This window comes from Muscardinus avellanarius (assembly GCF_963383645.1).
Source record: "Muscardinus avellanarius genome assembly, chromosome: 9".
Classification (NCBI taxonomy): domain Eukaryota; kingdom Metazoa; phylum Chordata; class Mammalia; order Rodentia; family Gliridae; genus Muscardinus; species Muscardinus avellanarius.
The window spans coordinates 101,202,979-101,226,239 of NC_137795.1; the positions used below are offsets into that span (position 1 = coordinate 101,202,979).

At 36.6% G+C, this 23,261-nt stretch overlaps 1 protein-coding gene across 3 annotated transcripts in view; it reads right to left on the reverse strand.

Annotated features, from left to right (window-relative positions):
* Positions 1–14,876, reverse strand: part of LOC308266567 (cationic trypsin-3-like) — a gene marked incomplete at both ends in the record, with an annotated part of 32,186 nt that extends 17,310 nt beyond the window's left edge. Inside the window, 5 exons of one of the 3 annotated variants that reach the window (XM_080700842.1) lie at positions 3,298–3,447; positions 3,993–4,129; positions 4,668–4,921; positions 5,697–5,859; positions 14,837–14,876. In XM_080700842.1, the coding sequence (XP_080556968.1) occupies positions 3,298–3,447; positions 3,993–4,129; positions 4,668–4,921; positions 5,697–5,859; positions 14,837–14,876 (744 nt within the window). Of the gene's footprint in view, positions 1–3,297; positions 3,448–3,992; positions 4,130–4,667; positions 4,922–5,696; positions 5,860–7,459; positions 7,500–14,836 lie in introns of those variants that run through there. The other 2 variants (XM_080700841.1, XM_080700844.1) reach the window with 2 other exon arrangements.
* Between the last annotated feature and the right edge of the window lie 8,385 nt (positions 14,877–23,261).

Consider the following 23,261-nt stretch of genomic DNA (forward strand, 5'->3'; position numbering starts at 1 on the left):
GATACCTGTTCTGCCTGTTAGAGCACAACCATATCCCCAGGAGATAATGCCCCAGAGATCTCCCTTGCAGACCACAGGGGTACCAGAGTCCCCCTGAGAAAGAGACAAAGGACAACCAGATTGTTTTTCTATTAGGATGGAGTATGGAGGATGTGATCCATGCTATTCCTCTGTGATCTGGCTGTCATTAGAGGCTGCTGATCCTCCATGAAATATATTCCCTAACCAAAAGATAGGAACTTCAATATCCTCTCTGTATTTCAAGTTAGTTTTCCCTTCTTACTTCCCTCCACCTTTCCATAGTTAATCCATAGGACCAAGGAAAGATGAGGACTGGAGAAATTTTAGGCTGTTTTTATAATTATGCTTCTTTCAAATGTGTTTCATATTACAAGTATTTCCTCAGAAAGGTAGTTTGGTATAGTGACTACACAGCTGCCTCTCTATATATTTTTACCCCTAATAATAAACAACATCACACAGAAAAAAAAATCATCAAAATACTATATTTCTCACCTGTCAGTATTTGTCCCACAGTTTTAAATTTATACATGTTGGGAAAATAGAAATTGGTGCATTAGAGTGAGAATGAGCTGGTGGGAGAAGGAGGAGTATAAGAAAACCCACCTGGTATCTTCTGGAAACTTTGCTTCAAGTGAAAATTTGGCTAATTTTCCCTTAGAATATCTTTCACCTACCGTGTTCTCAGATATGGTACTTGTATTCAAGGTGACACTTAATTCTTTTTAAAAAATGTTTATTGGTGCATTGTAGCCATACATCTTACTGGGGTACAAGATGGAGGCATTTATGCGCACATTACCCAATTATCCCTTACCAGTTCCCACCCCATTCCCTTTCCCATCTTCCTTCCCATGTTTGGCTTAGTGGTTGACATTGATATATTTGTTAATGTACATCATGTGCATTAGAGAATTTCCCTCTTCCCCCTTCCCATCCCCTCTATAAATGAGCAAATAAGGTGAACAGGTAACACTTAATTCTAAAGCTTAGGTGGGTTGAAATTTCATAGATCAGTTGTCTTTTCCAAATTTCCAGCAGCAAGAGACAAATGAATTCATGTTAGTATAATTAGACAAAACAGGTATAAATAATCCTCTCTATTTAATTCTCTAAATCCAATTGTTACCCCTTTCCTTTTTCTTTTATTTTTTATAAAAATTTCAAGATTTCAAGTATTTTTGAGTTTTATTGAAACAAGAATTAGTATTTTGCATATGTATAAGTGTGTGTATTTGTATATATATATACACATACATATGAATATGTATATCAGTGATCTCTCTGAGTCTTCTGACTTTTTGTATTTTAAAATGCAGAATAAACATTTGATAGATCTTCAATATTTTACCTGTGATTTTACTAAAAAAGTAAGTCTTTGCTTCTCAATCTTACATCTCTCTCTCTCTCTTTTTCTTTTTCTTTTTTCCCCTTGGGTCTGGGGGTGGAACCCAGGGGCATTCGACCTCCAAGCTAAACACCTGCCCAATTTTTTATTCTTTATTTTTAAACAGGGTCTCACTGAGTTGCAAAGGGCCTCACTAAGTAGCTGGGGCTGTCTCTGAACTGTGATCCTCCAGTTTCAGCCTCCCAAATACTGGGATTACAAGTGTGTGCCACCACGCCCGGCCTTCCATCTCTTTATACACAGTGTTTTGCATTTAAGCATTTACCCTGATCAGCACCATGATTTGTTGATTTGTTGTGTGTTTAACATTCAGAATATACACCAGTAGGCTAGAGTTTGCATTGTTTGCTTCACAGAACTGTGCATTATATAAAACAGAACAAGGAATATTATTACAAAGGTCCACAAGAAATATTTGATGCATAAGAGATTAGATAAATGAATCTAATAAATAAATGAATTATTAAATTCTCTTTATATATAAAGAGTTGGCCATCTGAGATTGTGGCTTCTCTTATGACCCTGGAAATAGGACACATTATTCTTGTTTGTAGAAGGCTACTTTCTTGAAGGTACTTCAGGAGAGTTGCTTTTTAGGATACTGGTCATAGTAGCCAACTAAGAAAGCTAGTGCTAGTGATGGCACTGTCTCTGCAGGGTATCATTTAAAGCCCCTCTCTGAGTGATAACAGATGTGGGGAAAAAGGCAGAGTCACAGGATACATGCCATTCATCCAGCAAGCAGGCTGAACACCATGAAGCAGAGGAGGCTGCTTGGCAAAGCAACTTAAGGGTCAGAGGTGCTGCTGGTTCAGCCAGTTGCCACTTAGTGCTTCTTGGAACATTTGTAACCTGTTCCTTAAGCTTTTCCAAATAAATCTCATAAGCTGCCAGCAGCTTACCCCCATTACCCTAGCAAACTCAGCTGGAGATGTCTTATCTAGCTACTTTGGAGGATGAGGCATTGATGGAAGGCCCCTGGGTTTAGTAAATAATGCCAGAAAAATAAATAATAAGCAAAAATATTTATATCTTAGAGCTTATCTACTGAAATATGTAATGCATAGTTTAAAAGGTTTAAATGGATAGTGAGTGAACAAATCTTCCTATACTCTCCTCTTCTGATTATGAACTATATATTTCTGTCTCCCTAATGTTTCTACATCAAAACCACAAACTTTGACAAGTGTCTCCAGTACAACAAGGTTCAGAGCTGTGCATGACTAGGAGAAGTGAGTCACTGGGGGCAGGGATTTTGGAACTGAATTTGTCCCCCACCTCCTCCTCATCCTCTCTTTGCTTCCTATAGCCATGACCTGAAGCCTGCCACTGCAGTTTCTACCTGGGAACTAACTGAACACACACTGAACTCTCTGCAACTCCTGAATTTTAACTTATTTATTAAATTTCCCTTTAAGTTGCGATTGCTATTTTGGGCACAGCTATGAAAATGCTGACTAGAGCAATGACCAAACATGTATCACCAAATGTATCTGATATATAAAACAAGTACTTGCTAATTTCTCACTAAAATGTGGTGGCAAGAGTAAATTTATTTACCCTTCTGTCCTAAATGTTACACTCAGAGTCAGCCTTTAAGTAGGTTATCAGTAAGTTCATGTTGATTAGGTTGTATGGATGAGCAAATAATCTGTCAATGTCTTTCAATGATATAGTTAAGTTTTCTGTTTACCTTCTTACTTGGCAGCAAAGTTTTAGGAAATAGTCCCTCATCACCAAGCAAGGACAACATTGAACAGCTGTGATTCAGAACAAAATATATATTTTTTTATTTAGATACTGATTTCAGGCATAGAAAGAAGGTGAAGTTGACTACCAGGGAGTTGATTATGAAGAAGTAAAGGTGTTTAGTTGGCAGCCATGGTTTGCTTAATCCAGCTTACGTAGTTGCAGACCTTGGTGTAAACACCAGGATTATTTTTCAGAGCACAGCCATAGCCCCAGGAGACAACACCTTGGAGCTCACCATTGCAGACCACAGGGCCACCAGAGTCACCCTGAAGAAGAAGCAAATGGCAATCAGAGTCCTGCTTATGACAAGATGGGACAATGGAATCCAAGTTCTTCCCCATGACTGAGAGACATCAGAGCCTGCTGGTCCTCCACTGAACTCCTTCCTTTTCCATGGAAATTCAGTCTTCAATCTCCTTTATATATTCCTACTGTTCTTCCTCAGTTTTTATAGTTCCTCCTCTTTCCTCCTCTTAACCTCTTAGCCCTACATGCCCAAATAAATGCAGTGACTAGAGAGATTTAATTCTCCTCCACGAGCTCTGCCTCTTTCATAAGGCCTTTATTCCACAATCTACTTTCTCAGATTGGTTCCTGAGGGTGAAACATACATTCTATGTCTGTTCATGGTTCCACCTGAAAACTAACCATTAATATCACAGATAAAAAACATTCAATTTATATCACAACTATTGCTCAACTCTTAGAATCAGTGCCACAGTTTAACAGCCCCAAGAGTTTCAGAAAAGGAGAAATAGGATAAAGAAGCCTGGGACTGAGCTTGCTGCTTATGGAGTACAAAGAAACTCACCTGGCAAGAGTCCTTTCCACCCTCCAGGTATCCCAGGCAGAACATGTTGCTAGTGATCTTGCCTGGGTAGGAACTGCTGCAAGAAGAGTCAGAGAGGACAGGAGCGTCCAGGCATTGCAGAAGGGAAGGGAACTTGTCTGTTGAATGCAAGAGTAAAATGGAAGATTACCCTCAACAATCCTGGAAATTTATTTCCCCCTCTATCCCTTCTGTTTCCCAACGGTCCAACACTATTTTTTCAATTTTCTAATGACTTATAATTTGGGTGAATTTTGTTCTAGAAGGTTTTCCAAGAAATTCTAGTCAACATTAGTTTCTTATATCACAGTAGTGATCTTTCTCAAGTAAGGATGTTTTTATAAAGCAGTTATATACCTGGGACAGTACAAACACTTTTAGACTCAGTTTTTTTTTACTTCCTCTGTTTCTAGATTTCTGTGCATTACTTAACACATTTCTGGTAAACACCCTGACAATTTTATGTCTTTTTTGTATTTTTGTGTTTTTCAGGAAAAAAATGTTTCTAGTTAAGTTAGCATATTCCAAGAGTGAATATACCCAAAACTGTCCTCAGGAAACTTTTCCCTGATAGAAAATTTAGGCTCATAGATCCTCAATATGTCTTTCATGTCTAGGATTCTCAGACTTGGCATCAGTGTTTCAGGGGAAACTTACTTCCACTGCTCACAGTGTTGCCCCAACCAGACACCAGGCATTGGGTCCCAGCCGATGGACAGGATTTTGGCAGAGAGATGGTAGCCACTCTAGAGTTGATGGAGGCTGGTGTTTTGAGTTTAATCAGCATGATGTCATTATTATAGTTGGCCTTATTGTAGTTTGGGTGGCGGATGATCTTGGCTGCATCAATGTATTGCTCAGTACCCTCAACGGTGTTAATATTGTGTTCTCCCAGATGTACCCGGATTTTGCTGGATGAAAAGAATAAAAGTTTCCTGACTGTCCAACTTTAGCTATTTCCCTATCCCTTAACCACTCCCACCTTCAGTGATCAAACAAGTTCCATTCTTTTAAAATATTAAGTCACACAGATAATTGTGCACTTAAGGTAGCCTGATGCATTATCACTACCACTCAGGTGTACATTAGAGAATTTTTTAGGCAAGTGTCACTGCTAATAGATTCTGACTATATGACATCTTGTTAGAACAGTGAGATACAAGGATGGGCATCATAGGACTCCATGAAAACAGTTGAAGATGCAAAAAGGATGGTGGCTCCTGACATTTCTCTTCTTCTTGGAACCATTGAATATCTAAAAGTGATGTAGCTAGAGTCCAAAATAGAAGAATACCAAAGGTTATAAGTGAATTATGGCCTATTTTTATTTTGTCTTGGCTACTGAAGAATTTATTACAGGATGTATTTTCTTGCTGCCTTACATTATTTTTTCTCATTAAGTGATAATAATTAGGACTATGTACTGATTCATGTTCTTTAGTTCTACAGATCCTCTAAAAACCCGGGTGTTTCCTCCACAACTGTAGTGTCATCAGGAAATCGAAAGAAGCCTGTTCCACATAAAAGTTCCTCCATTCATCCTACAATTATTGAAGAAATAATCAGGCTCTTAGGATCTGAATACTTTATCCATAAAACATAACCCTAGTTTACCTTAATTGTGCCTGGTAGAGCTTGAGGGTAAAATGACACTGGGACAGAAAAATGTGAATAGTGTTTACTTACGACTTGTAGCAGTGAGCTGCAGACACGACCCACTGGTTACTGATGAGGGAACCACCACAAAAGTGGGAACCAGAATTCAGAGACACCTGGTAGGGAAGGGAATTCTTCCCACAGGTGTAGCCCCCGACAATCTTGTCATCATCATCATTAATGGGGAGAGCCACTAGCAGGAGAATTTGGAAACTCTGTTAAAGATCCACTTTATGATTTCTGTTCAACGATGAGGATTTTATAGACTCACCAAACATTAAAATTTTTTCTTGTCTCTCATAACCAATAAGTAGTGTTTTAGTTTAAATATGATTAAAAGATCATTAGAATACTGTTTCAATCTCATATTTCACACACCCTTTTTCTAATACTATTAACTACCTCCAAAATATTTTTTGTGCTTTAAATGTGGTAAATAAGTTCTTTGCTTACCTATATATCTTACACACAAACATACCACTGAAAAACTCACAAGTATCAGGAACTTATTTTCTTTTTGTGTTAGTAGGAACTGAACCCAGGGTTGTTCTATTTCTGAGCTACACTCAGAAGCTCACTAAGTTGTGAAGAGCCTCACTAAATTGCTGAGGCTTGCCACAAGCCTGAGATCCTCCTATCTCAGCCTTCCATGTACTGGGACTACAGCCATGGGCCACCACTCCCAATACATAAAAGACTCTTAACATGATAAAAAGTTTGACTACAAGTAAAACAAAAGTGTCTGTTCTTCATCAATGCAAATAGGTAAAAAGTTTGCAGTAATCTTTACGGTGTCTTTGCAGTGGTAAGTGTACTGTTTGTGTTGCTGTCTCCATCTGGTAGTAAAAAAAGAAAGTTTTAGGAGCGATCTGACATTATTCTGGCATGGAAGAAAATAGGAAATTTATACTTTCATTTTCTCAAATTTTCCCTTAGTTCTAGCTTAAAATTTCTATCAAGTCATTTTACAGAAGTGTAAGTTTTCTCTACCTAACACCTCTGCTTAGCTCTATTTTTCAACTTTTATAAATATATTCAACATTCTGGAGTGTAGCCCCGTGATTTGTCAAAAATTTCTCCATCTCTAAATCTCTGTGATTCTATTATAGAATTGTTATATTTCTATTGACTACAAATAAATTTAGAAAAACAGGCTCCAGGCATGTAGACAAAGAGATTCAGTTTATTACTGCTTAATTTGGGAAAATGTAGTGGTAAGTTTTAGTAGTATTAATATTACTAGTTTCATAATAGTCATAGTCCTTTCTCTAGTTTCTGTAGACTGAATAACATATGACTTATAGCAGAGAGACTTCCTTGGGAAATTATATCAGAAACAAGCCTAAAGTTTTTAACCCTTAAAAAATAATAGGTCTATGCATTTTATTATCTTGGTTAAAAAACAGCCACAAAGTACTCATGAGATTCATGATTTGACATTGACAGCCTTTTCCAAGAATGCAGAATAATTTCAATTATTAATTCCATTTTTAGAGGTCTCAAACACTTCTTTCCTGTCTGATAACCTTTTCTCCTCTTCTTTTTCATTGAATATATCTTAAAGTTTAATGTAAATTCTGCTTTTGTAAGTCTTCTACTCTCAACCCACTCCCAGGTACCATGTCATTCCTCAGACAAGTAGATTTAATTATTTCTGAACCTATATACCAGACCCTGTTGTTTCAACATTTTTAAGGCTTCTTGAGTACATAACCTAGATTTGACATTTCTTGTTTTGCACAAAATTACATGCAGGATAGACACTTTATGATTCAGTCATTAGAAAGACTCACCAGCAGTTCCCAGGAATGCAAGGAAGATGAAGATCTTCATGGTTGTACTCAATATGGACTGGGAATAGGATGAAGGCTCTTCACCCACAGGTATTTATACCTCCACATTTGTCATTGACACCCATGAGCAACAAGTGCACTGGGAACTCACAAATCTAAATTTAGATTCAGTTCTTTGACACATAAAAGATTAATCATTAGATTTAAATATCAATATTTTTCCATGTTCCAGAAGGTTGTGAGAAGGAAAACCACAGATTCACCTGCTGCAAAATGTTTTTCATAATAAGAAAATGTTTAAATAAGGTCATAGGTCAGAGCTCCAGGTTTTTGTGTTTCCAGCCAAAAAGCCTAGGTACATGCTTGGCTCAAATGTGAACTTTCTTCATCTTTCATTTTCCTTTTTTAAAAATTTTTATTGGTGCATTGTAGTCATACATCTTAGTGGAGTACGAGATGGTATAGGATACATGCACACATCATCCAATTAGCCCTTATCCAATTTTTGCTCCATTTAATCCCCCTCCCTTCTTCTCATGTTTGGCTTACTGATTGACTTTTATATGCTTGTTAATATACATCATTTATATTAGAGAATTCCCCTCTTCCCTCCTCCCACCCTCCTCACTTAGTTCACCTTATTTGCTCATGTATAGTATCTCCTTCTTCTTCTAGAGTTCTTCCTATGACCCATTTTCTCTCTAGCTTTTGCATATCATGGAAAGCATCCAATTAACTTAGTATAATTTTTTTCCAGTTCCATCCATTTCACTGTAAATGACACAATTTTGTTTTTCTTTATGACTGAGTAAAATTTCATTGTGTACATATCCCATAATTTTGTAATCCACTCATTTATCAATGGACATCTTGGCTGGTTCCATAGTTTGTCTATTGTGAATTGTGCAGCTATGAACATAGATATGTATGCATTATTTTAGTAGTTTGGTTTCCATTCTTTTGGGTGGAAGTGGCATTGCTAGATCATATGGTAAGTTTGTTCCCATTCTTCTGAGGATCTGACATACTGTTTTCTCAAAGTGGTTGCACTAATTTGCAATCCCACCAACAATGTATTAGAGTTCCCACTTCTCCACATCCTCACCAGCATTTATTGTTATTTGTGTTTTGAATGATTGCCATTGTAGTTGGAGTTAGGTGAAATCTCAGGGTAGCTTTGATTCATAACTCCCTGATTGATTGCTAATGATGTTAAGAATTTTTTCCTGCATTTATTGGCCATTTGAATTTATTCTTTTGTGAAGTGTCTAGTTAATTCATTTGCCCATTTTTTGATTGGATTGTTTGTTTTCTTAGGGTTGAGTTTCTTGAGTTCTCTGTATATTCCAGATATCAGTCCTCTATTGGAGGAGTAGGTGGCAAAAATCTTTACCCATTCTGTAAGCTTTTGGTTGAGGTTCTTGATAGTTTATTTTGCTGTACAGAAGCTCTTAAGCTTAATGCAATCGCACATATTGATCCACCTTTTACTTTCTTGTGAATTTGGGGTTTTGTTGGGAAAATTTTTACTTGTGCCTATGTGTTACAGTGTTGGAACTTCAAGGAGCCTCAAGGTCTCTGGTCTAATATGCATATCTTTGGTGCATTATAGTCTCATATAATATTGTAGCTTGTAGTGATAGTGACATATATGCACACAGAATATGAGGCTGGGGAAAATGTGAACTTTTGTCCTAAGGACTGTACTGAACCTGGCAGCCTTGGTCTCTTGCACAAGCATGTGCTTTGCCTTATGATAGTTCTGATTTTGTATATTCAGGTTGAGATTTCATTATTAGTAGGAAAAATTTACTTTCCTGAGAAAATGAACATTTTTCTTATTTGATCTTACAATCAATAAAAATATACAGAAAAGTAAAAAATAAGAGTGTACATTTATTTATATCCAGGATATAGTGATCCCTCCTTAGCTGTAGTTTCAGTCATTCAGTGCCTAAAATGCTAACTAGAAAATTCTAGAAATAATTTATTCATTTGTTAAATAACTCCTTAATGTTAATTTAATTATTTACTTATTTATATTTCTTTTTCCCATCATTTTATTGAAATGGTATACATTTTTTTTTTTTTTTGCTGGTACTGGGGGTGGAACCCAGAGGCTTTGTACTTCCAGGCTATACTCCCAGACCCATTTATATTTTATTTGGAAACAGGGTCTCACTAATTTGCTGAGAGCCTCACTAAGTAGCTGAGGCTGGCTTTGAACTTGCACGATCCATCTGTCTCAGCCTCCCAAGAGCGGGGATTACAAGCATGCGCCACCATGCCAGGCATAATGGTATACATTTAAACTATGCTTGGTGCCCTCTCCCCCCACTTTCTCTTCTGCCCGTCCTAACAATGAGTGTCCAGGTTAACCATGCTATATTCATACTTTTACTCATATTCGGATGTAGCTCCTCCATTAATCAACCTCAGCCTTCTTCCTCTCCTATCCTTCCATTCTAGCTTTGCTGAGATTTCCCCTCCATTATCTGGAGTCCTTCTGGTATCCCCAATGCTCCCTAGTTTGGGCATATTAAAGAAAGTATATGTCCCTTCTCTTTCTGTGCTTGGATGATCTCACTTAACATAATGGTCTCCAGATCTTTCAATCTTCTTGAGAATGCCATGGTTTTGTTCTTTATAGCCGAATAGAATTCCATTGTGTGTATTTCCCATAATTTTGCAATCCATTCATCTGTTGATGGAGACCTAGATTTGTTCCATATTTTGGCTATTACGAATTGTGCTTCTATGAACATGGGTATGCATATGTTAGAGTAACATATGCATTCATTCTCTGGTTTCAACCCCTTTGGAATTATACCCAGTAGTGGTATAGCTGAATCATATGATGAATTTATTCCCAGTTTTCTAAGTAATCTCCACACCGGTCTCCATAGCAAATGAACTAGTTGACACTCCCACCAACAGTGTATAAGAGTTCCTCTTTCCCCACATCCTCGGCAGCATTTGTTGTTATTTGATTTCTTTATGCTTGCCACTCTGATTGTTGTTAGATGGAATCTCAGTGTAGTTTTGATTTGCATCTTCCTGATGGCTAACGACATAGAACATCTTTTCATGTATCTATTGGCTGTTTGTATCTTTGTATCTCTTCTTTTGTAAAGTGTTTATTCTGTTCAGTTGCCCATTTCTTGATTGTGTTGTTTGTTTTGATAGTATAGAGTCTTTTGAGTGCTTTATATATTCTGGATATTAGCCCTCTGTCAGAATGGTGGCTGGTAAAAATCTTCTCCCATTCCATAGGTTTCCACTTTAGGTTCCTGATGGTTTCATTTGATGAGAAGAAACATTTAAGTTTGATGCCATCCCACTTGTTAATTCTTGCTTTAATTTCCTTAGTTTTGGAGATCTTGTTGAGAAAGTTACTTCCTGTGCCTATATGTTGGAGTGTTGAGCCTATGCCCTCCTCTAATAACTTCACAGTCTCTGGTCTAATTTCTAAGCCTTTGATCCATCTCGAGTGGATTCCTGAGGATGGTGAAAAGTAAGAATTTAGCTACATTTTTCTACAAATGGCTAGCAAGTTCTCCCAACACCATTTGTTGAAAAGGCTATCTTTGCTTCAGTGTATGAGTTTGGCCCCTTTGTCAAAGATTAATTGACTGTATATGTGTGGGTTTGTTTCTGTATCTTCTGTTCTGTTCCACTGGTTAGTGTGCCTGTTGTTGTGCCAATACCATGCTGTTTTTACTACTATTTATCTATAGTATAATTTGAATTCTGAGATTGTGATGCCTCCTGCATGATTCTTACTGCTAAGAATTGCTTTGTCTATTCTGAGTCTTTCATTTCTCCATATAAAATTCATGATTGAGTTTTATAGGTCTATGAAGAATGTTGTTGGTATTTTAATGGGAATTGCATTGAATCTGTAGATCACTTTTGGCAGAATGGCCATTTTGATTTTTATTTTGCCTATCCAAGAGAATGGGAGATCTTTTCATCTTCCAAGGTCATCTTCAACTTCTTTCTTTAATGTTTTATAGTTTTCTTTGTAGAGAACTTTAATGTCTTTGGTTAGGTTTATTCCTAGCTATTTTATTGGTTTTGAGGTTATAGTGAATGGAATTGTTTTCTTTATTTCTTTCATTGTGGATTCATTGTTGGCATAAAGAAAAGCCACTGATTTCTTTAGGTTGATTTTGTATCCTGAAACTTTGTTGAATTAATCAGCTCCAGAAATCTTTTGGTTGAGTACTTTGGGTCTTCTTTATAAAGGATCATGTCATCTGAAAATAAGGTTAGTCTAAATTCCTCTCTTCCTATTTGAATTCCTTTGATTTCCTTCTCTTGTCTTATTGCTGCGGCAAGAGTCTCAAGGACTATATTGAAAAGAAGTTGTGACAGTGGGCATCCTTGTCTTGTTCCTGATTTTAGAGAAACTTCTTGCAGTTTTTCCCTATTCAATATGATGTTGGCTTTGGGTTTGTTGTATATTGCCATAATGATGTTGAAATATGTTCCTTCTGTTCCAATTTTCTGCAGTGTATTTAACATAAATGGGTGTTGGATTTTGTCAAATGGTTTTACAGCATCTATTAATATGATCATGTGGTTTTTGTATTTAGTTCTATTTTTGTGGTGACTAACATGTATTGATTTGTGTATGTTGAACCAGCCTTGCTTTTCTGGGATGAAACTAACTTGTTCATGGTGTATAATTCTCTTGATATGGTTTTGAATGTGTATAGCTAGTATTTTATTTAGAATTTTCACCTATATGCTCATTAAGTATATTGGTCTGTAATTTTTTTTTCTTGAGGTATCTTTATTTGTTTCGGGTATTAATGTGATACTGGCCTCATAGAAGGAATTTGGGAGAATTCCATCTCTTTCAATTTCCTGGAACAAGTTGTGAAGTGTTGGTATTTGCTCTTCACTGAAGGTTTTGTAGAATTCAGCTGGAAACCCATCTGGGCCTGTGCTAGAGCATCTCATGCTGACCTTGAGCCAAAGTTTGGTCAGGGGGCCTGAAAGAGCCTAAGCCCCCCATGAGGTATGAATAGAATCTCCTTCAAAAATTATTTTAAGATTATTTGGATCAATATGTGTAATTGGAATTTTATGTATAAGCATTATTAACTAAAACAGGTGTGCAATGGCTTGTGAGAGATTGAGTCAACAAAGAATTTTTCCCAAGGACAAAGTCTTGGCCAAAAGATTAAGTTCAAACTGACCTTAGTTTGAGCCAACATATAGGATTAGGTTCAAGCTGACCTTGTGATATAAGACAAAGATTACTTCCTATGATTCATTAAATGTCTGGCACATTGTCCTGAAGTCTGTTAAAGAATCTTTTCTTTTGAACCTTCCTGTTTATGTGAATATGTTTTTTTCTGTTCTGCATGAAAAAAAAGTATAAGAATTGTTGTAAGTTCTGAATTAACAGAATAGACTGCAGCTGGTATGTGCCAGCATCTCTCTCATGACCTCGACTCTTCTCTCACCAACATATGAATCCCGACTCTTGCTAGGGCTGGACCCCAGCAGGCCTGAGCTTTTCATTGATAACAGAATTGCTTACTTGGCAATTCTCTGTCCTTCTTATGTGGGTACTCAATGCTATAAACTTTCCTCTTAATACTGCCTTCAAAGTACCCCATAGATTTGGTAAGTTGTTTCTCTATTTTCATTTATTTCCAGAAATTTCTTTATTTCTCCCCTAATTTCTGATCTTACCCATTCATCATTCAATAGTGTATCATTCAATTACCATGTATTTAAATAGTTTCTTTTGAATTTCTTATTGATTTTTACTTTCATTCCATTATGGTCTGAAAAGATGCATGGAATTACATTACATCTTTTTAAATTTGCTGGTGCTTGCTTTATGGATCAGGATGTGATCTATTTTGGAGAAGATTCCATAGGCTGCTGAGAAGAATGAGTATTCTGTGTTTTCTGGTTTAAATATTCTGTATTTGTCTATTAGGTCCATTTGGTTTATTCTTTTCTTTAGTTCTAAATTGTCTTTACTTATCTTTTGCCTTGAAGATTGATCCAGTGTTGTGAGAGGTGTGTTGAAGTCTCCCAAAATTATTGTATTTGGGTCTATTTGCTATCTGATGTCCAGGAGGGTTTGTTTTACAAATGTGGTAGTACCTACGTTTGGGGCATAAACATTTACTATCATTATATCTTTTTGGTGGATTGTTCCTTTTAACAAAAGGAAGTGCCCTTTTTTTGTCTCTCCTGATGTCTTTTAGCTTAAAATATCTTCTTCAATGCCTTTTATCCATAAGTTAGGACATTTCATATTGTCCCATAGTTGTTGGATGTTTAGGTTTTGTTGCTGTAATGACTTCTGTATGCTGTTGACTGTGTTTTTGGTTTTAAATTTCAGACCTCTTTCTGATTCTTTCTTAGGGTTTCTATTTCCTCTTTGATTTTTTGTAGATTTGTTTTAAAGCCTTTCATCATATCATAGATCAGGATTCAGAATTCCCCTTCTTGCATTTCTTGTCAGTCAGTATTCATGATTTTCATTGTCTCTTCACTGTTCCTGGTTCTTGTATTTTCAAGGATCTCAGGCCTGTTGTTCTAATGTCGTCCCATGGTTTGTGGGTATTATGTTTAATTCAGTCTTAGTAGTAGGAATTTAGAAGTGTCAGCAGGTAGGCAGTACTTTTTCTAGTAGTGAGGGCTGGGAGGGCTGGGTGTTGTTGGAGTAGCTGAGGTGATGGGTACAGGAGTCAGGTAATGTAGATGATAAAGTTGGCAGCCCAGTCAGGGGCTCTGGAAAGCTGGCTGCTACTCTGGATCCTGCTGCTTCTCTGTGTGCACATGGTTATCATATTCAGTTCTGGGTCTCTGAAGGTCTCCTTGCACTACTGCATCTGTTAAGCAAATGATGTTGCTCAGGTGCTTTGGGTGCACTTGAGCTTAAGATGTTGGAGATCTATGGCTGCTTTCAAACTCTTGGGTTTTTTTTTTTTTTTTTCTTCTGATTTTCTTGGGGCTGGCGTGCTGGGACTCATGATTTGGGCTGGCATCCCATGATGGCGCTGGTGGCTGTCCACGTCTGCAGCATTACTGTTGCATGCTTGGGCTTTTTTGCAGTTGGTCTCTCAGTTCAGAGTTACTGGATTCCTCCTGCCATAGTCCCTGGATCTGTTTTGGGTTGTAAGCTATATTCATCTTGTTTATTAAGACACTGCCTTCTCATTAGCTGAACTTAATTTGTTTCAGCTGCTGAGATATGCTGTATCCATCACCATTTTGAATCATCTCAATTACATCTAATTTTAGACCCTATTGTTTTAACATTTTCAGCTATCTGATTACAGAGCCAATATTCACCTTAGAAAAAGATAGAAACTTGCTGATTTGTTTATTAAAAAGACTCACCAGCAGTTCCCAGGAAGGCAAGGAAAATGAAGGACTTCATGATTTCTCACTGAGTCTGGAGTGGGAAGTAAATGAAGGCTTTTCATCCCTATGTATTCATACCTTTAGGATTATTATTGATACATATGGCCAAAAGTGCCATAAAAGTGATTTCATTGGAAACTCACAAATATAGGCTTAGAATTTGATTCTCTGGATCGTGGAAGATTATTTACCACTAGATTTAAACATTGAGCCAGGCATGGTCATGCACGCTTGTAATCCCAGCATTTGGGAGGCTGAGACCTGGAGGATCACTGTTCGCGGACAGCCTCAGCTACTTAGTGAGGCCCTCTGCAACTCAGTGAAACCTGGTTTCAAAATAAAGAATAAAAAATAGTGCAGGGGGTGTAACTCAGAGGTCAAATGCCCCTGGGTTCCATCCCCAGACCTTCAAAAAAACGAAAAACAAAACAAAACAGAACAACAACAACAAAAAAAACATTGATACTTTTCTTTTTTCCAGAAGATTATGGGAATGGAAGTCACAATCCCACTTGGTAGAAAGTGGGTTGATAGAAAGAGGTTGGATTAAGGTCACAGGAAAAAATATCCAGGGTTTTTCATTGCCATACAAATATCCCAGGTACCTGGATTTTTCACATGCATACTTTTGTCCTAAGAAATAACTTGGACTATGCACCTTTGTTGTTTACCATTGGCTCTGGCATAAATGTATATTGTTGTTCTATGGTAGTTTTTATCTTGCACATACAGGTTATCATTTTATTAGTAGTAGGAAAAACATGTTCTCCTGAGAAAAGAAAAAATATTATTTTTACTGGAAATTAAAATAGATTAAAAAGTACAGTAAAACTGACATTTTTCTGGTACTTATTCTCTTTAAGGGAATAAGTAGACTCACCTTGTGTCTGTTTTTTATTTCTTGGATTTAGTTACCCACATTTAACCAGGACCCAAGAATTTTAAACAAATTTCTAGAAAGAAGTAATTCAAAAATTTAAAAATAACGTTTGCTACATTATATTAGTATACTTGCTTTATTTTTATTTATTTTTATCTATTTATGTACTTAGCTCATAAACTAAAAGTTTATGATACTAAAAGTATCACCTATGTGTTTGTTTAGCAAAATTTTGTCACTACCTGCAGTTTCAGAGATCCAACAATTGTTGCAGTGAATTCCTATGCATACTGAGAGAACTAGCTTATTTTTAGTCCTGTCTATGATAAGTTAGTAATCCTCATAATCAAGCCTTCATCATCACCACTTTGCTGATGGGACTTGGTGACAATAAAAAAAAAGCTCCTGTTAGAGTTAGGATTTCATCAGAGGAAACTGGGCTTCAGAATGGGGTTTCTCATGAAGGCCATGCAGAATTGTGAGCAGATGGTAATACAAGTGCAACTTGAGAGTTTCCTATGCCTCAAGAATCATGAAAGGGTTGTCCATACATCCATTGGTTCAGTTTTCCCCAACGTCACTGTAAATACAGTTCTGTACTGTTCACCATTTCAGTAAGTTTGAAGAGCAGAAGACATACAGAAGTCAAACACTTCTCATGTAGCTTCCTAGCTGGTAAGTGAGAAACCCAGCATTCAAACTCAAGCAGCTCATGCATGGTGAATGTCTTCCACTGTGATCTAAAACATAACACGAGATACAGTGTGAGCTCTATCAATTCAGGGTCAAACTGAACTAATGCTGCTTATTTAATAAATAGATTTTTTTGGAAGCAATTATCTTACATAATAGGGGACCAAGAACCCAGAGTGATGAATCTGTAGAAGCAAGCTACAGTAGAATAGAGTTCCTAATAAACAGTAAATCTCATCTCACCTGCCAGAAGCCAGATGATATAATCTGCTTAGACCAATTATCATAGTTGAGATAATTTCTGATTTTTTATTTGCACTTGAATTTTTGCTGGAATAAATATAATTTAGTCAAAGTCAGAATTTCATAATCTTGACACTCTTGACATTTGGGGCCAGATGCTGTCCATATTCAACACATTCTATTCTTTTTGTTTGTTTGTTTTTTGAAGTCTTGGGGATAGAACCCCGGGGCCTTATACCTCTGAACTACACCCCCAGACCTATTTTTTTATTCTTTATTTTAAACAGGGTCTCACTGAATTGTAAAGAGCCTCACTAAGTAGCCGAGGCTGTCTATGAACCATGAACCTCCTGTCTCAGCCTTCCAAATGCTGGGATTGCAAGCATGTGCCACCACACCCAGCTCTTTTATTCTTAAAAATAGGGACTAAAAAGTGTCATAAGTCAATGATCTAATAAGTCACTAATTTAATATGCAAATCATATGTATGTATATATACACACATGTATACATTGCATAAAATGTAATATTAGAAGCTAAATATTAACTATTGTTTTGTGTTGTTGAAGACATTTTTGGATCACAGTGTAAAATGAATGCAGTTAATGAGAGAGATGAGTTACCTTATATTGTAGGAACTGGACCTTGTGAAAATATGGCAAAATTAAGTAACCAATGAAAATTATGGTTCTCTACTGAGTTCCGTAAATCATAGACAATGTGTAGAAATTAATATAAGACTGACTTATTGAGAACAATGAGTGTCTATAAGGCTGGAGACTTTTGCATTCATATCCTTTAAAATCATTGAATGTAAATTCAATGTTAAATTAATGTTAAAATAATTCTAAACAGAAGATTTGTTGAGTGGTACTAGGGATTGAACTCAGGGGTCATTTACCTGACAGCTACAACCCTAAGACTTTTTATTTCTATTTTAAAACAGGGTCTTGCTAAGTTACTTCACAGTGGCCTTGGACTTGCAATCCTTCTGCTTCAGCCTCCCAAATTCTGGATTTATAGTATATGTCAATTTGCTCAGCAAGTAAAACATATAATTTCTAGTTATTTTCTATAAAAGGATAATTTTCTATAAAAATATAGACTGGCATGTTATTATCTTAATAATATGAATTAAAATAATAATTCAATTGAAGAGAGGATTGTATTTATTTGTTATTTTTATTTTTTATTAGTGCATTGTAGTCATCTATCTTAATGCAGTACACAATGTTAGAGGCATACATGCACACATCACTTTAGCTCTTATCAAATTCCTACCTTTTAAAGCAAATAAACTGATCTTGAGCATATATTGAGGTTTCTTGTTTAGTCACAGATTATGGTATGTATTCAGTTGAAATAACATACATTCTACCCAACTGATATATCCTATCAAATAAATATACACATATATTTACATAGGTTGATAAGCTTTTAAGTAGTTATGTTTAATTTACATATCTATGATAGCTTATAAATCTGAAGTTCACAGCTGACTATGTTTCAAGTTTCCAGTAGCAAGAGATAAGTGAGTTTCTCTTACTATAATTAGACAAAGCATTTGAAAAAAAATCCTTGTCCTTATGCCATTTCTCCAAATAGCGAATTATCTCTTTTTTTCCTTCTATTTTCTACAAAGATACCTTGAATTCCTAATCTTACTGAATATTACTTAGTTTAAGATCCCCTACAATTCTTCTGAGTGTTAATTCTGCAATATGTAGTATTGAATAAATAGACTATATATTTGGCAAGCCCTTAATATTTTTTAAATTTTACCTTAGAACTAAATCTTTTCTTCCTAGTCTTTGATCTGTTTATTCCATCTCTTTTCCCTCACAGTATTTTCCCCAACCAATATCATATTCTGTTGATCTGTTGTGTGTTTAACAGTCAGAATGTATATGTCAGAAAGCCAGGCTTGGCACTGTTTGCCTCAGGGCTCTATCCTTAGTGCATAAAACAGAACCAGGACTATCACAGGCCAACAAGACAGATTTGATCAGGAAGATGAGAAAAATGAATAGAATAGAATATTATTTCTTCAATGAAGAAATAACAGAACACATATTTCTTCATTGAAGACTATGCCATATTAAGATAATCCTCTCTCAATATAACGAATTGGCATTTTGAGTTTGTGGGATATACATCTTCTGATTCAGTGAAATATAGATCATGGACATAGTCTTTATCCTGATCATGTACAGATATCTTGTCATTATTCCCTATACAGAATAGGAGAAAATTTCTTCGTATAGCGTTTCCATTATACAAGGTACCATCAGGAAATTAAAGATGAGTGAAAGTTTGCAAAGGGTATACACAGGAAATATGCGAATATGATTCCATTCTATAGGAAATAATTGAATGTCAGTATATTTGGAGGTTTTTGCGGAGTTCTAGAAAGTCCTTCATGTGCTTAGCAAGGATTTACTGTACCAGGAAAGTCATGCTTATTATGAATCAAAAGGACACCATTCATTCTGATCCTGAGCTACAGAACTTAACTGAAAAAGAATCAAGTAATTTCATTTAAATATTGATTTGGGGTATGTGTTCATTGTTTTTATTTAATAATATACCCATAAGGTTCCCTTTTTTTTAACTTCTAGAGAAGAAACTTTCCTAAAAACTTTCTGAAACCATTTCTAGCCATTTTTTCATATTTTTGATACTGGGAATTGAACAAGGGCTGTTATCCTCTGAGGTACATCTTCAACCCTATTTTATTTTTTATCTTGAAGAAAGATCTTGCTGAATTACCTTTTGGAGGCCTTGAACCTGCAATCTTCCTGTCTCAGCCTTCCAAGTATTGGGATTACAGGAATGTTCTAGCCACCAAAGATGGCGTTTCTTACAAATTACAGAACCAACCTAGGTAGTTTTCAACATATTAATGGATAAAGAAACTGTGGTATTTACAGAGAACATAATTTCACTCTGCCCTAAAGAAAAGAATTTGTAGGAAAATGGATGGAAACAGATATTATTATACTAAGTAAAATCAGCCAGTGTCATGAAGTTAGGGGTCATGTTTTCTCTTGTATCTGGAATCTAGAAATAAAATAATAAAGGTAAGAAACTTTATGATAATGAGTAAGAACAGAATAGTGGAATGGAACCAGGGATGGTATGAGGGAAGGGAAATGTAGAAATTAAATTTTTTTTTTTGTACTAGGAATAGAACCTGAGGGTGTTCTATCTCTGAGATACACCCACAGCCTTATTTTAAAATTAGGTTGATGAGTGCCTTTTTATTTCCTGAGGCTTGTTTCAAACCTGTGATACTCCTATCTGAGCCTCAAAAGTACTAGGATTACAGTTGTGCACCATTATGACAGGCTAAGGATAAAAGGTAGCTTTAGGAAAGGAACAGTCCAAATAATATCATGTCTATATATGAAGGTATCTCTAATAAACTTATAAGCATGTAGGGGGAGTTAAAGGGGACTTACAGGGATGAGGTTAGAAGGTTAACATACCAACAGGTGTTTTGTGTGCCTACAAATGTATCACTTTGAATTTTACTATGATGCATACTCATATTAGGCCAATAAAGTCTAAAAAAAACTTTATTCCTTTCCTTAGATGTATATGCAGGAAGAATGTAAATCTGATAGCCATTTGTGATCACAGGAATTGATCTTGAGGCTAAGGCTCACTCTCATTAAAGCAGTGGGCAAAACCAGAAATAAATTAGAAGCAGGGTGACAGCTTTAAATTGCTGAACCAAAAAATCCTCAAAGACCTCCTACCCTTAAGTTTGCAATTGTCCATTTGAATAGACCATATGAGATGGATAACTCTGGGGGTGAATGCCTTCTAAGTATGATGTTTATGTTTACACATTATTGCACTTAAGTGCCTATTTACCAGGATAAATTTCTAAGGCTCTGATAGCCTTAGAAAAAAAAAAAGTACATAAAACTATATCTTAATAGAAATGCACCAATTATGAAGAGGTAGTCTTTTCACAAAACTGACAAAGTGACAAAGTGACAAGAGGATGTATTGAAGAATGGCCACTGAATATCAACAAGAGAAACTGATGTGTCTGCCCTTTGTCACTTGGCTGGGCCCTGACCTGAAGTTGCCTCTCTGAGGTAACTCCTCTTTTCAGGTCTCTGATCCTTTCCTTACCAGATGCAGTAGGGTGAGTTAAGTGTACGTGGGTGGTGGAGATGAACATAAAAATCCTGAACTCTTTGTTTGAGGGCAGAGTTCTGAGATGTTTAAAGAAGAACTGAAATTACTCAAACAGAGAGGAGTTAAATAAATTAGTTCAGCAATACACAAACATAAAAGTAATCTAGTGAGAACTAAGTAAATAAAACTGAAAAGGTCATGGCTAAATACTTAAGCCCTTGCATGCAAGGGAATTTTCCTGCCCTCCTTGGCTTGGTGATAAGGCCATGTTAACTCAAACGGCATAATACATCTGCTCATCCCTAATGAAAAAAGAGCTTAAGTTACTACTTCTTATTCCCAGTCAGCTATCTGAGTCAAGAAAAAGGAGAGAACAAATCTGGACCACAAAGTCCTGATATACATCAGTTGCAGGAAAATGACTTTCTCTTATAAACCCTGGGGCTAAGGGAAGTTATCAATATCTATAGAAGTCTGTTCCCTTGCAGGTACACCAAAAGAATTGCTTCTTGGGACACTAGTCATTGAAGCCAACTAAGAATGTTGATGTCGATGATTACAAAACTTCTGCAGCATTTCATATAGAATCCCCCTCTGAGTGGGGACAGGCCTGGAACTGAACGCATAGTCACAGGATACCTCTCCCTCTCCAGCCAGCAGGTTGGACACCATGAAGGAAAGGAGGCACTGCTTGGAATAGAAGCTAGAGGGTCGGAGGTGTTGCTGGTTCAGCCTGTTGGCACTTGGTGTTTTTTGGAGCAGTTATTGTTTCTTATTTTATGTGTCCTATAAACCTCTTTGGGAACTTTGATTTTCCTCTCAGCAATGAGGCAGGCAGATTGCAACATAGAGGGAAGATTAGGCAACTCAGAGAACCTGTGCTTCAAAACAAAATGCTGGGTATGTAGCACAAGGATAGCAGGCCCCTGAGACAAAAAGAACACCACAAAAATAGATGGATGAATAAACAAACAAAAATAAACCTCATAGCTTCTCTCTTCAAATATGTCATCCAGGGTTAAAAAATTTATTAAGGGCATTATTATTGCTAAACTCTCCCCTTTTAAGATACCAATAATGGACTACATGTTCCTATCTTTCTGAAGTTTCTTTGTCAGAACCATAACCTCTGACAAGATGGCACTCCACGGTAGGGCCTCTGGGAGATAGTTTGAGACAATGTTCACAAAATGGATCCCTCATGAAAGCATCAGTGTATTTATAGGAAGTGAAAAGAACCTTTATTGGCCTTGTTGGGCACATGAAGACACTGTTATCAGAGGCAAAGCATCCACATGCAAACCAGAAAGCCTGTTTTCCCCACACATGTGGCCTACCAGTGCATTGGCTGGGATGTACATTCTCTGTACCATGAAAAAGAATGTCACTGTCCATGATGTTTCTTTTATCCCATCTTGACCTAAAATGCTAAGGTGCCTTTTTAATCTTGTTTCCGAGGCTGGTGTTTGCCCATTTGGACCAGTTTTATTGAATCTAATGTGTCCCTTCTTAGAGACTGGTGTGTCTTTATCCCATACCAGATATCCTTGGGAATCCTGTGTAAGAACTTTGACTCTGAATGCTTCTCTTGGTGAACCATAGGATGATGAATGTTTGAGGGGAGAGCTTATGTGGAATTAAAGAAGAGTATTTGGGATGCCATCTCATATAGAACTGAGTAGCAGAGATCAGGCTAGTACATGTGTTTTCTGTAAACTTGTCTGCATTTGTCCTTTCTTTTGCTTGTAGTTTTAAGTACTACCTAGTCTAGTCTGGGTTTTGAAGAGAATGATGATAGGACTGGGGCACAAATTCTCTCTGCAAGCCATGCCTGTTAGGGGAATAACATTCTCATTGTAAAATGAGAAGATTGTGGAGAACTGGAAAACATAGGTGGGTGAATCCCTGATCAATAAAGGAAAAGTATGATTTACAAAAATAAAATATATATCTAGAAATTTCCCTTTGCTATTTTCAGATAAACAGGTGGGAAAAAAAGAAGCAAGTACATCTGTCCCTGAAACAGCAGTGCACTGAGAGTAAGATTTGCCTAGAACTCTTTGTAACTTCACAATGAAGTGTTTCAAATGACTTTTGACAATTGGTTTTAACTCTGTACTTTAGTGTAATCTATTAACTGATTAACAAAGGGTCTATGTTGACAAAGTGTTAATGTTCTGGCTTTGGTTTGAATGTCCTCCAAACTCACTGTGTTAGTACAGCCTGAGTGTAGCAAGGTTTAATGTTGGACTTGACTGGAGGAGGTGAGTCTCTCAGGATGTGGCCTTGGACACTGATATTTTCCTCCTGCTGCCCACCTGTTCACCCCTGCTTTTTGCTGCCTTGATGGTGCTTCTGTGGTTTATGCCTGGGAAGAAGTGAAAACAAATGAGCCCTTTGCCACCACCAAATTGTGACATAAATAAGTTTCCA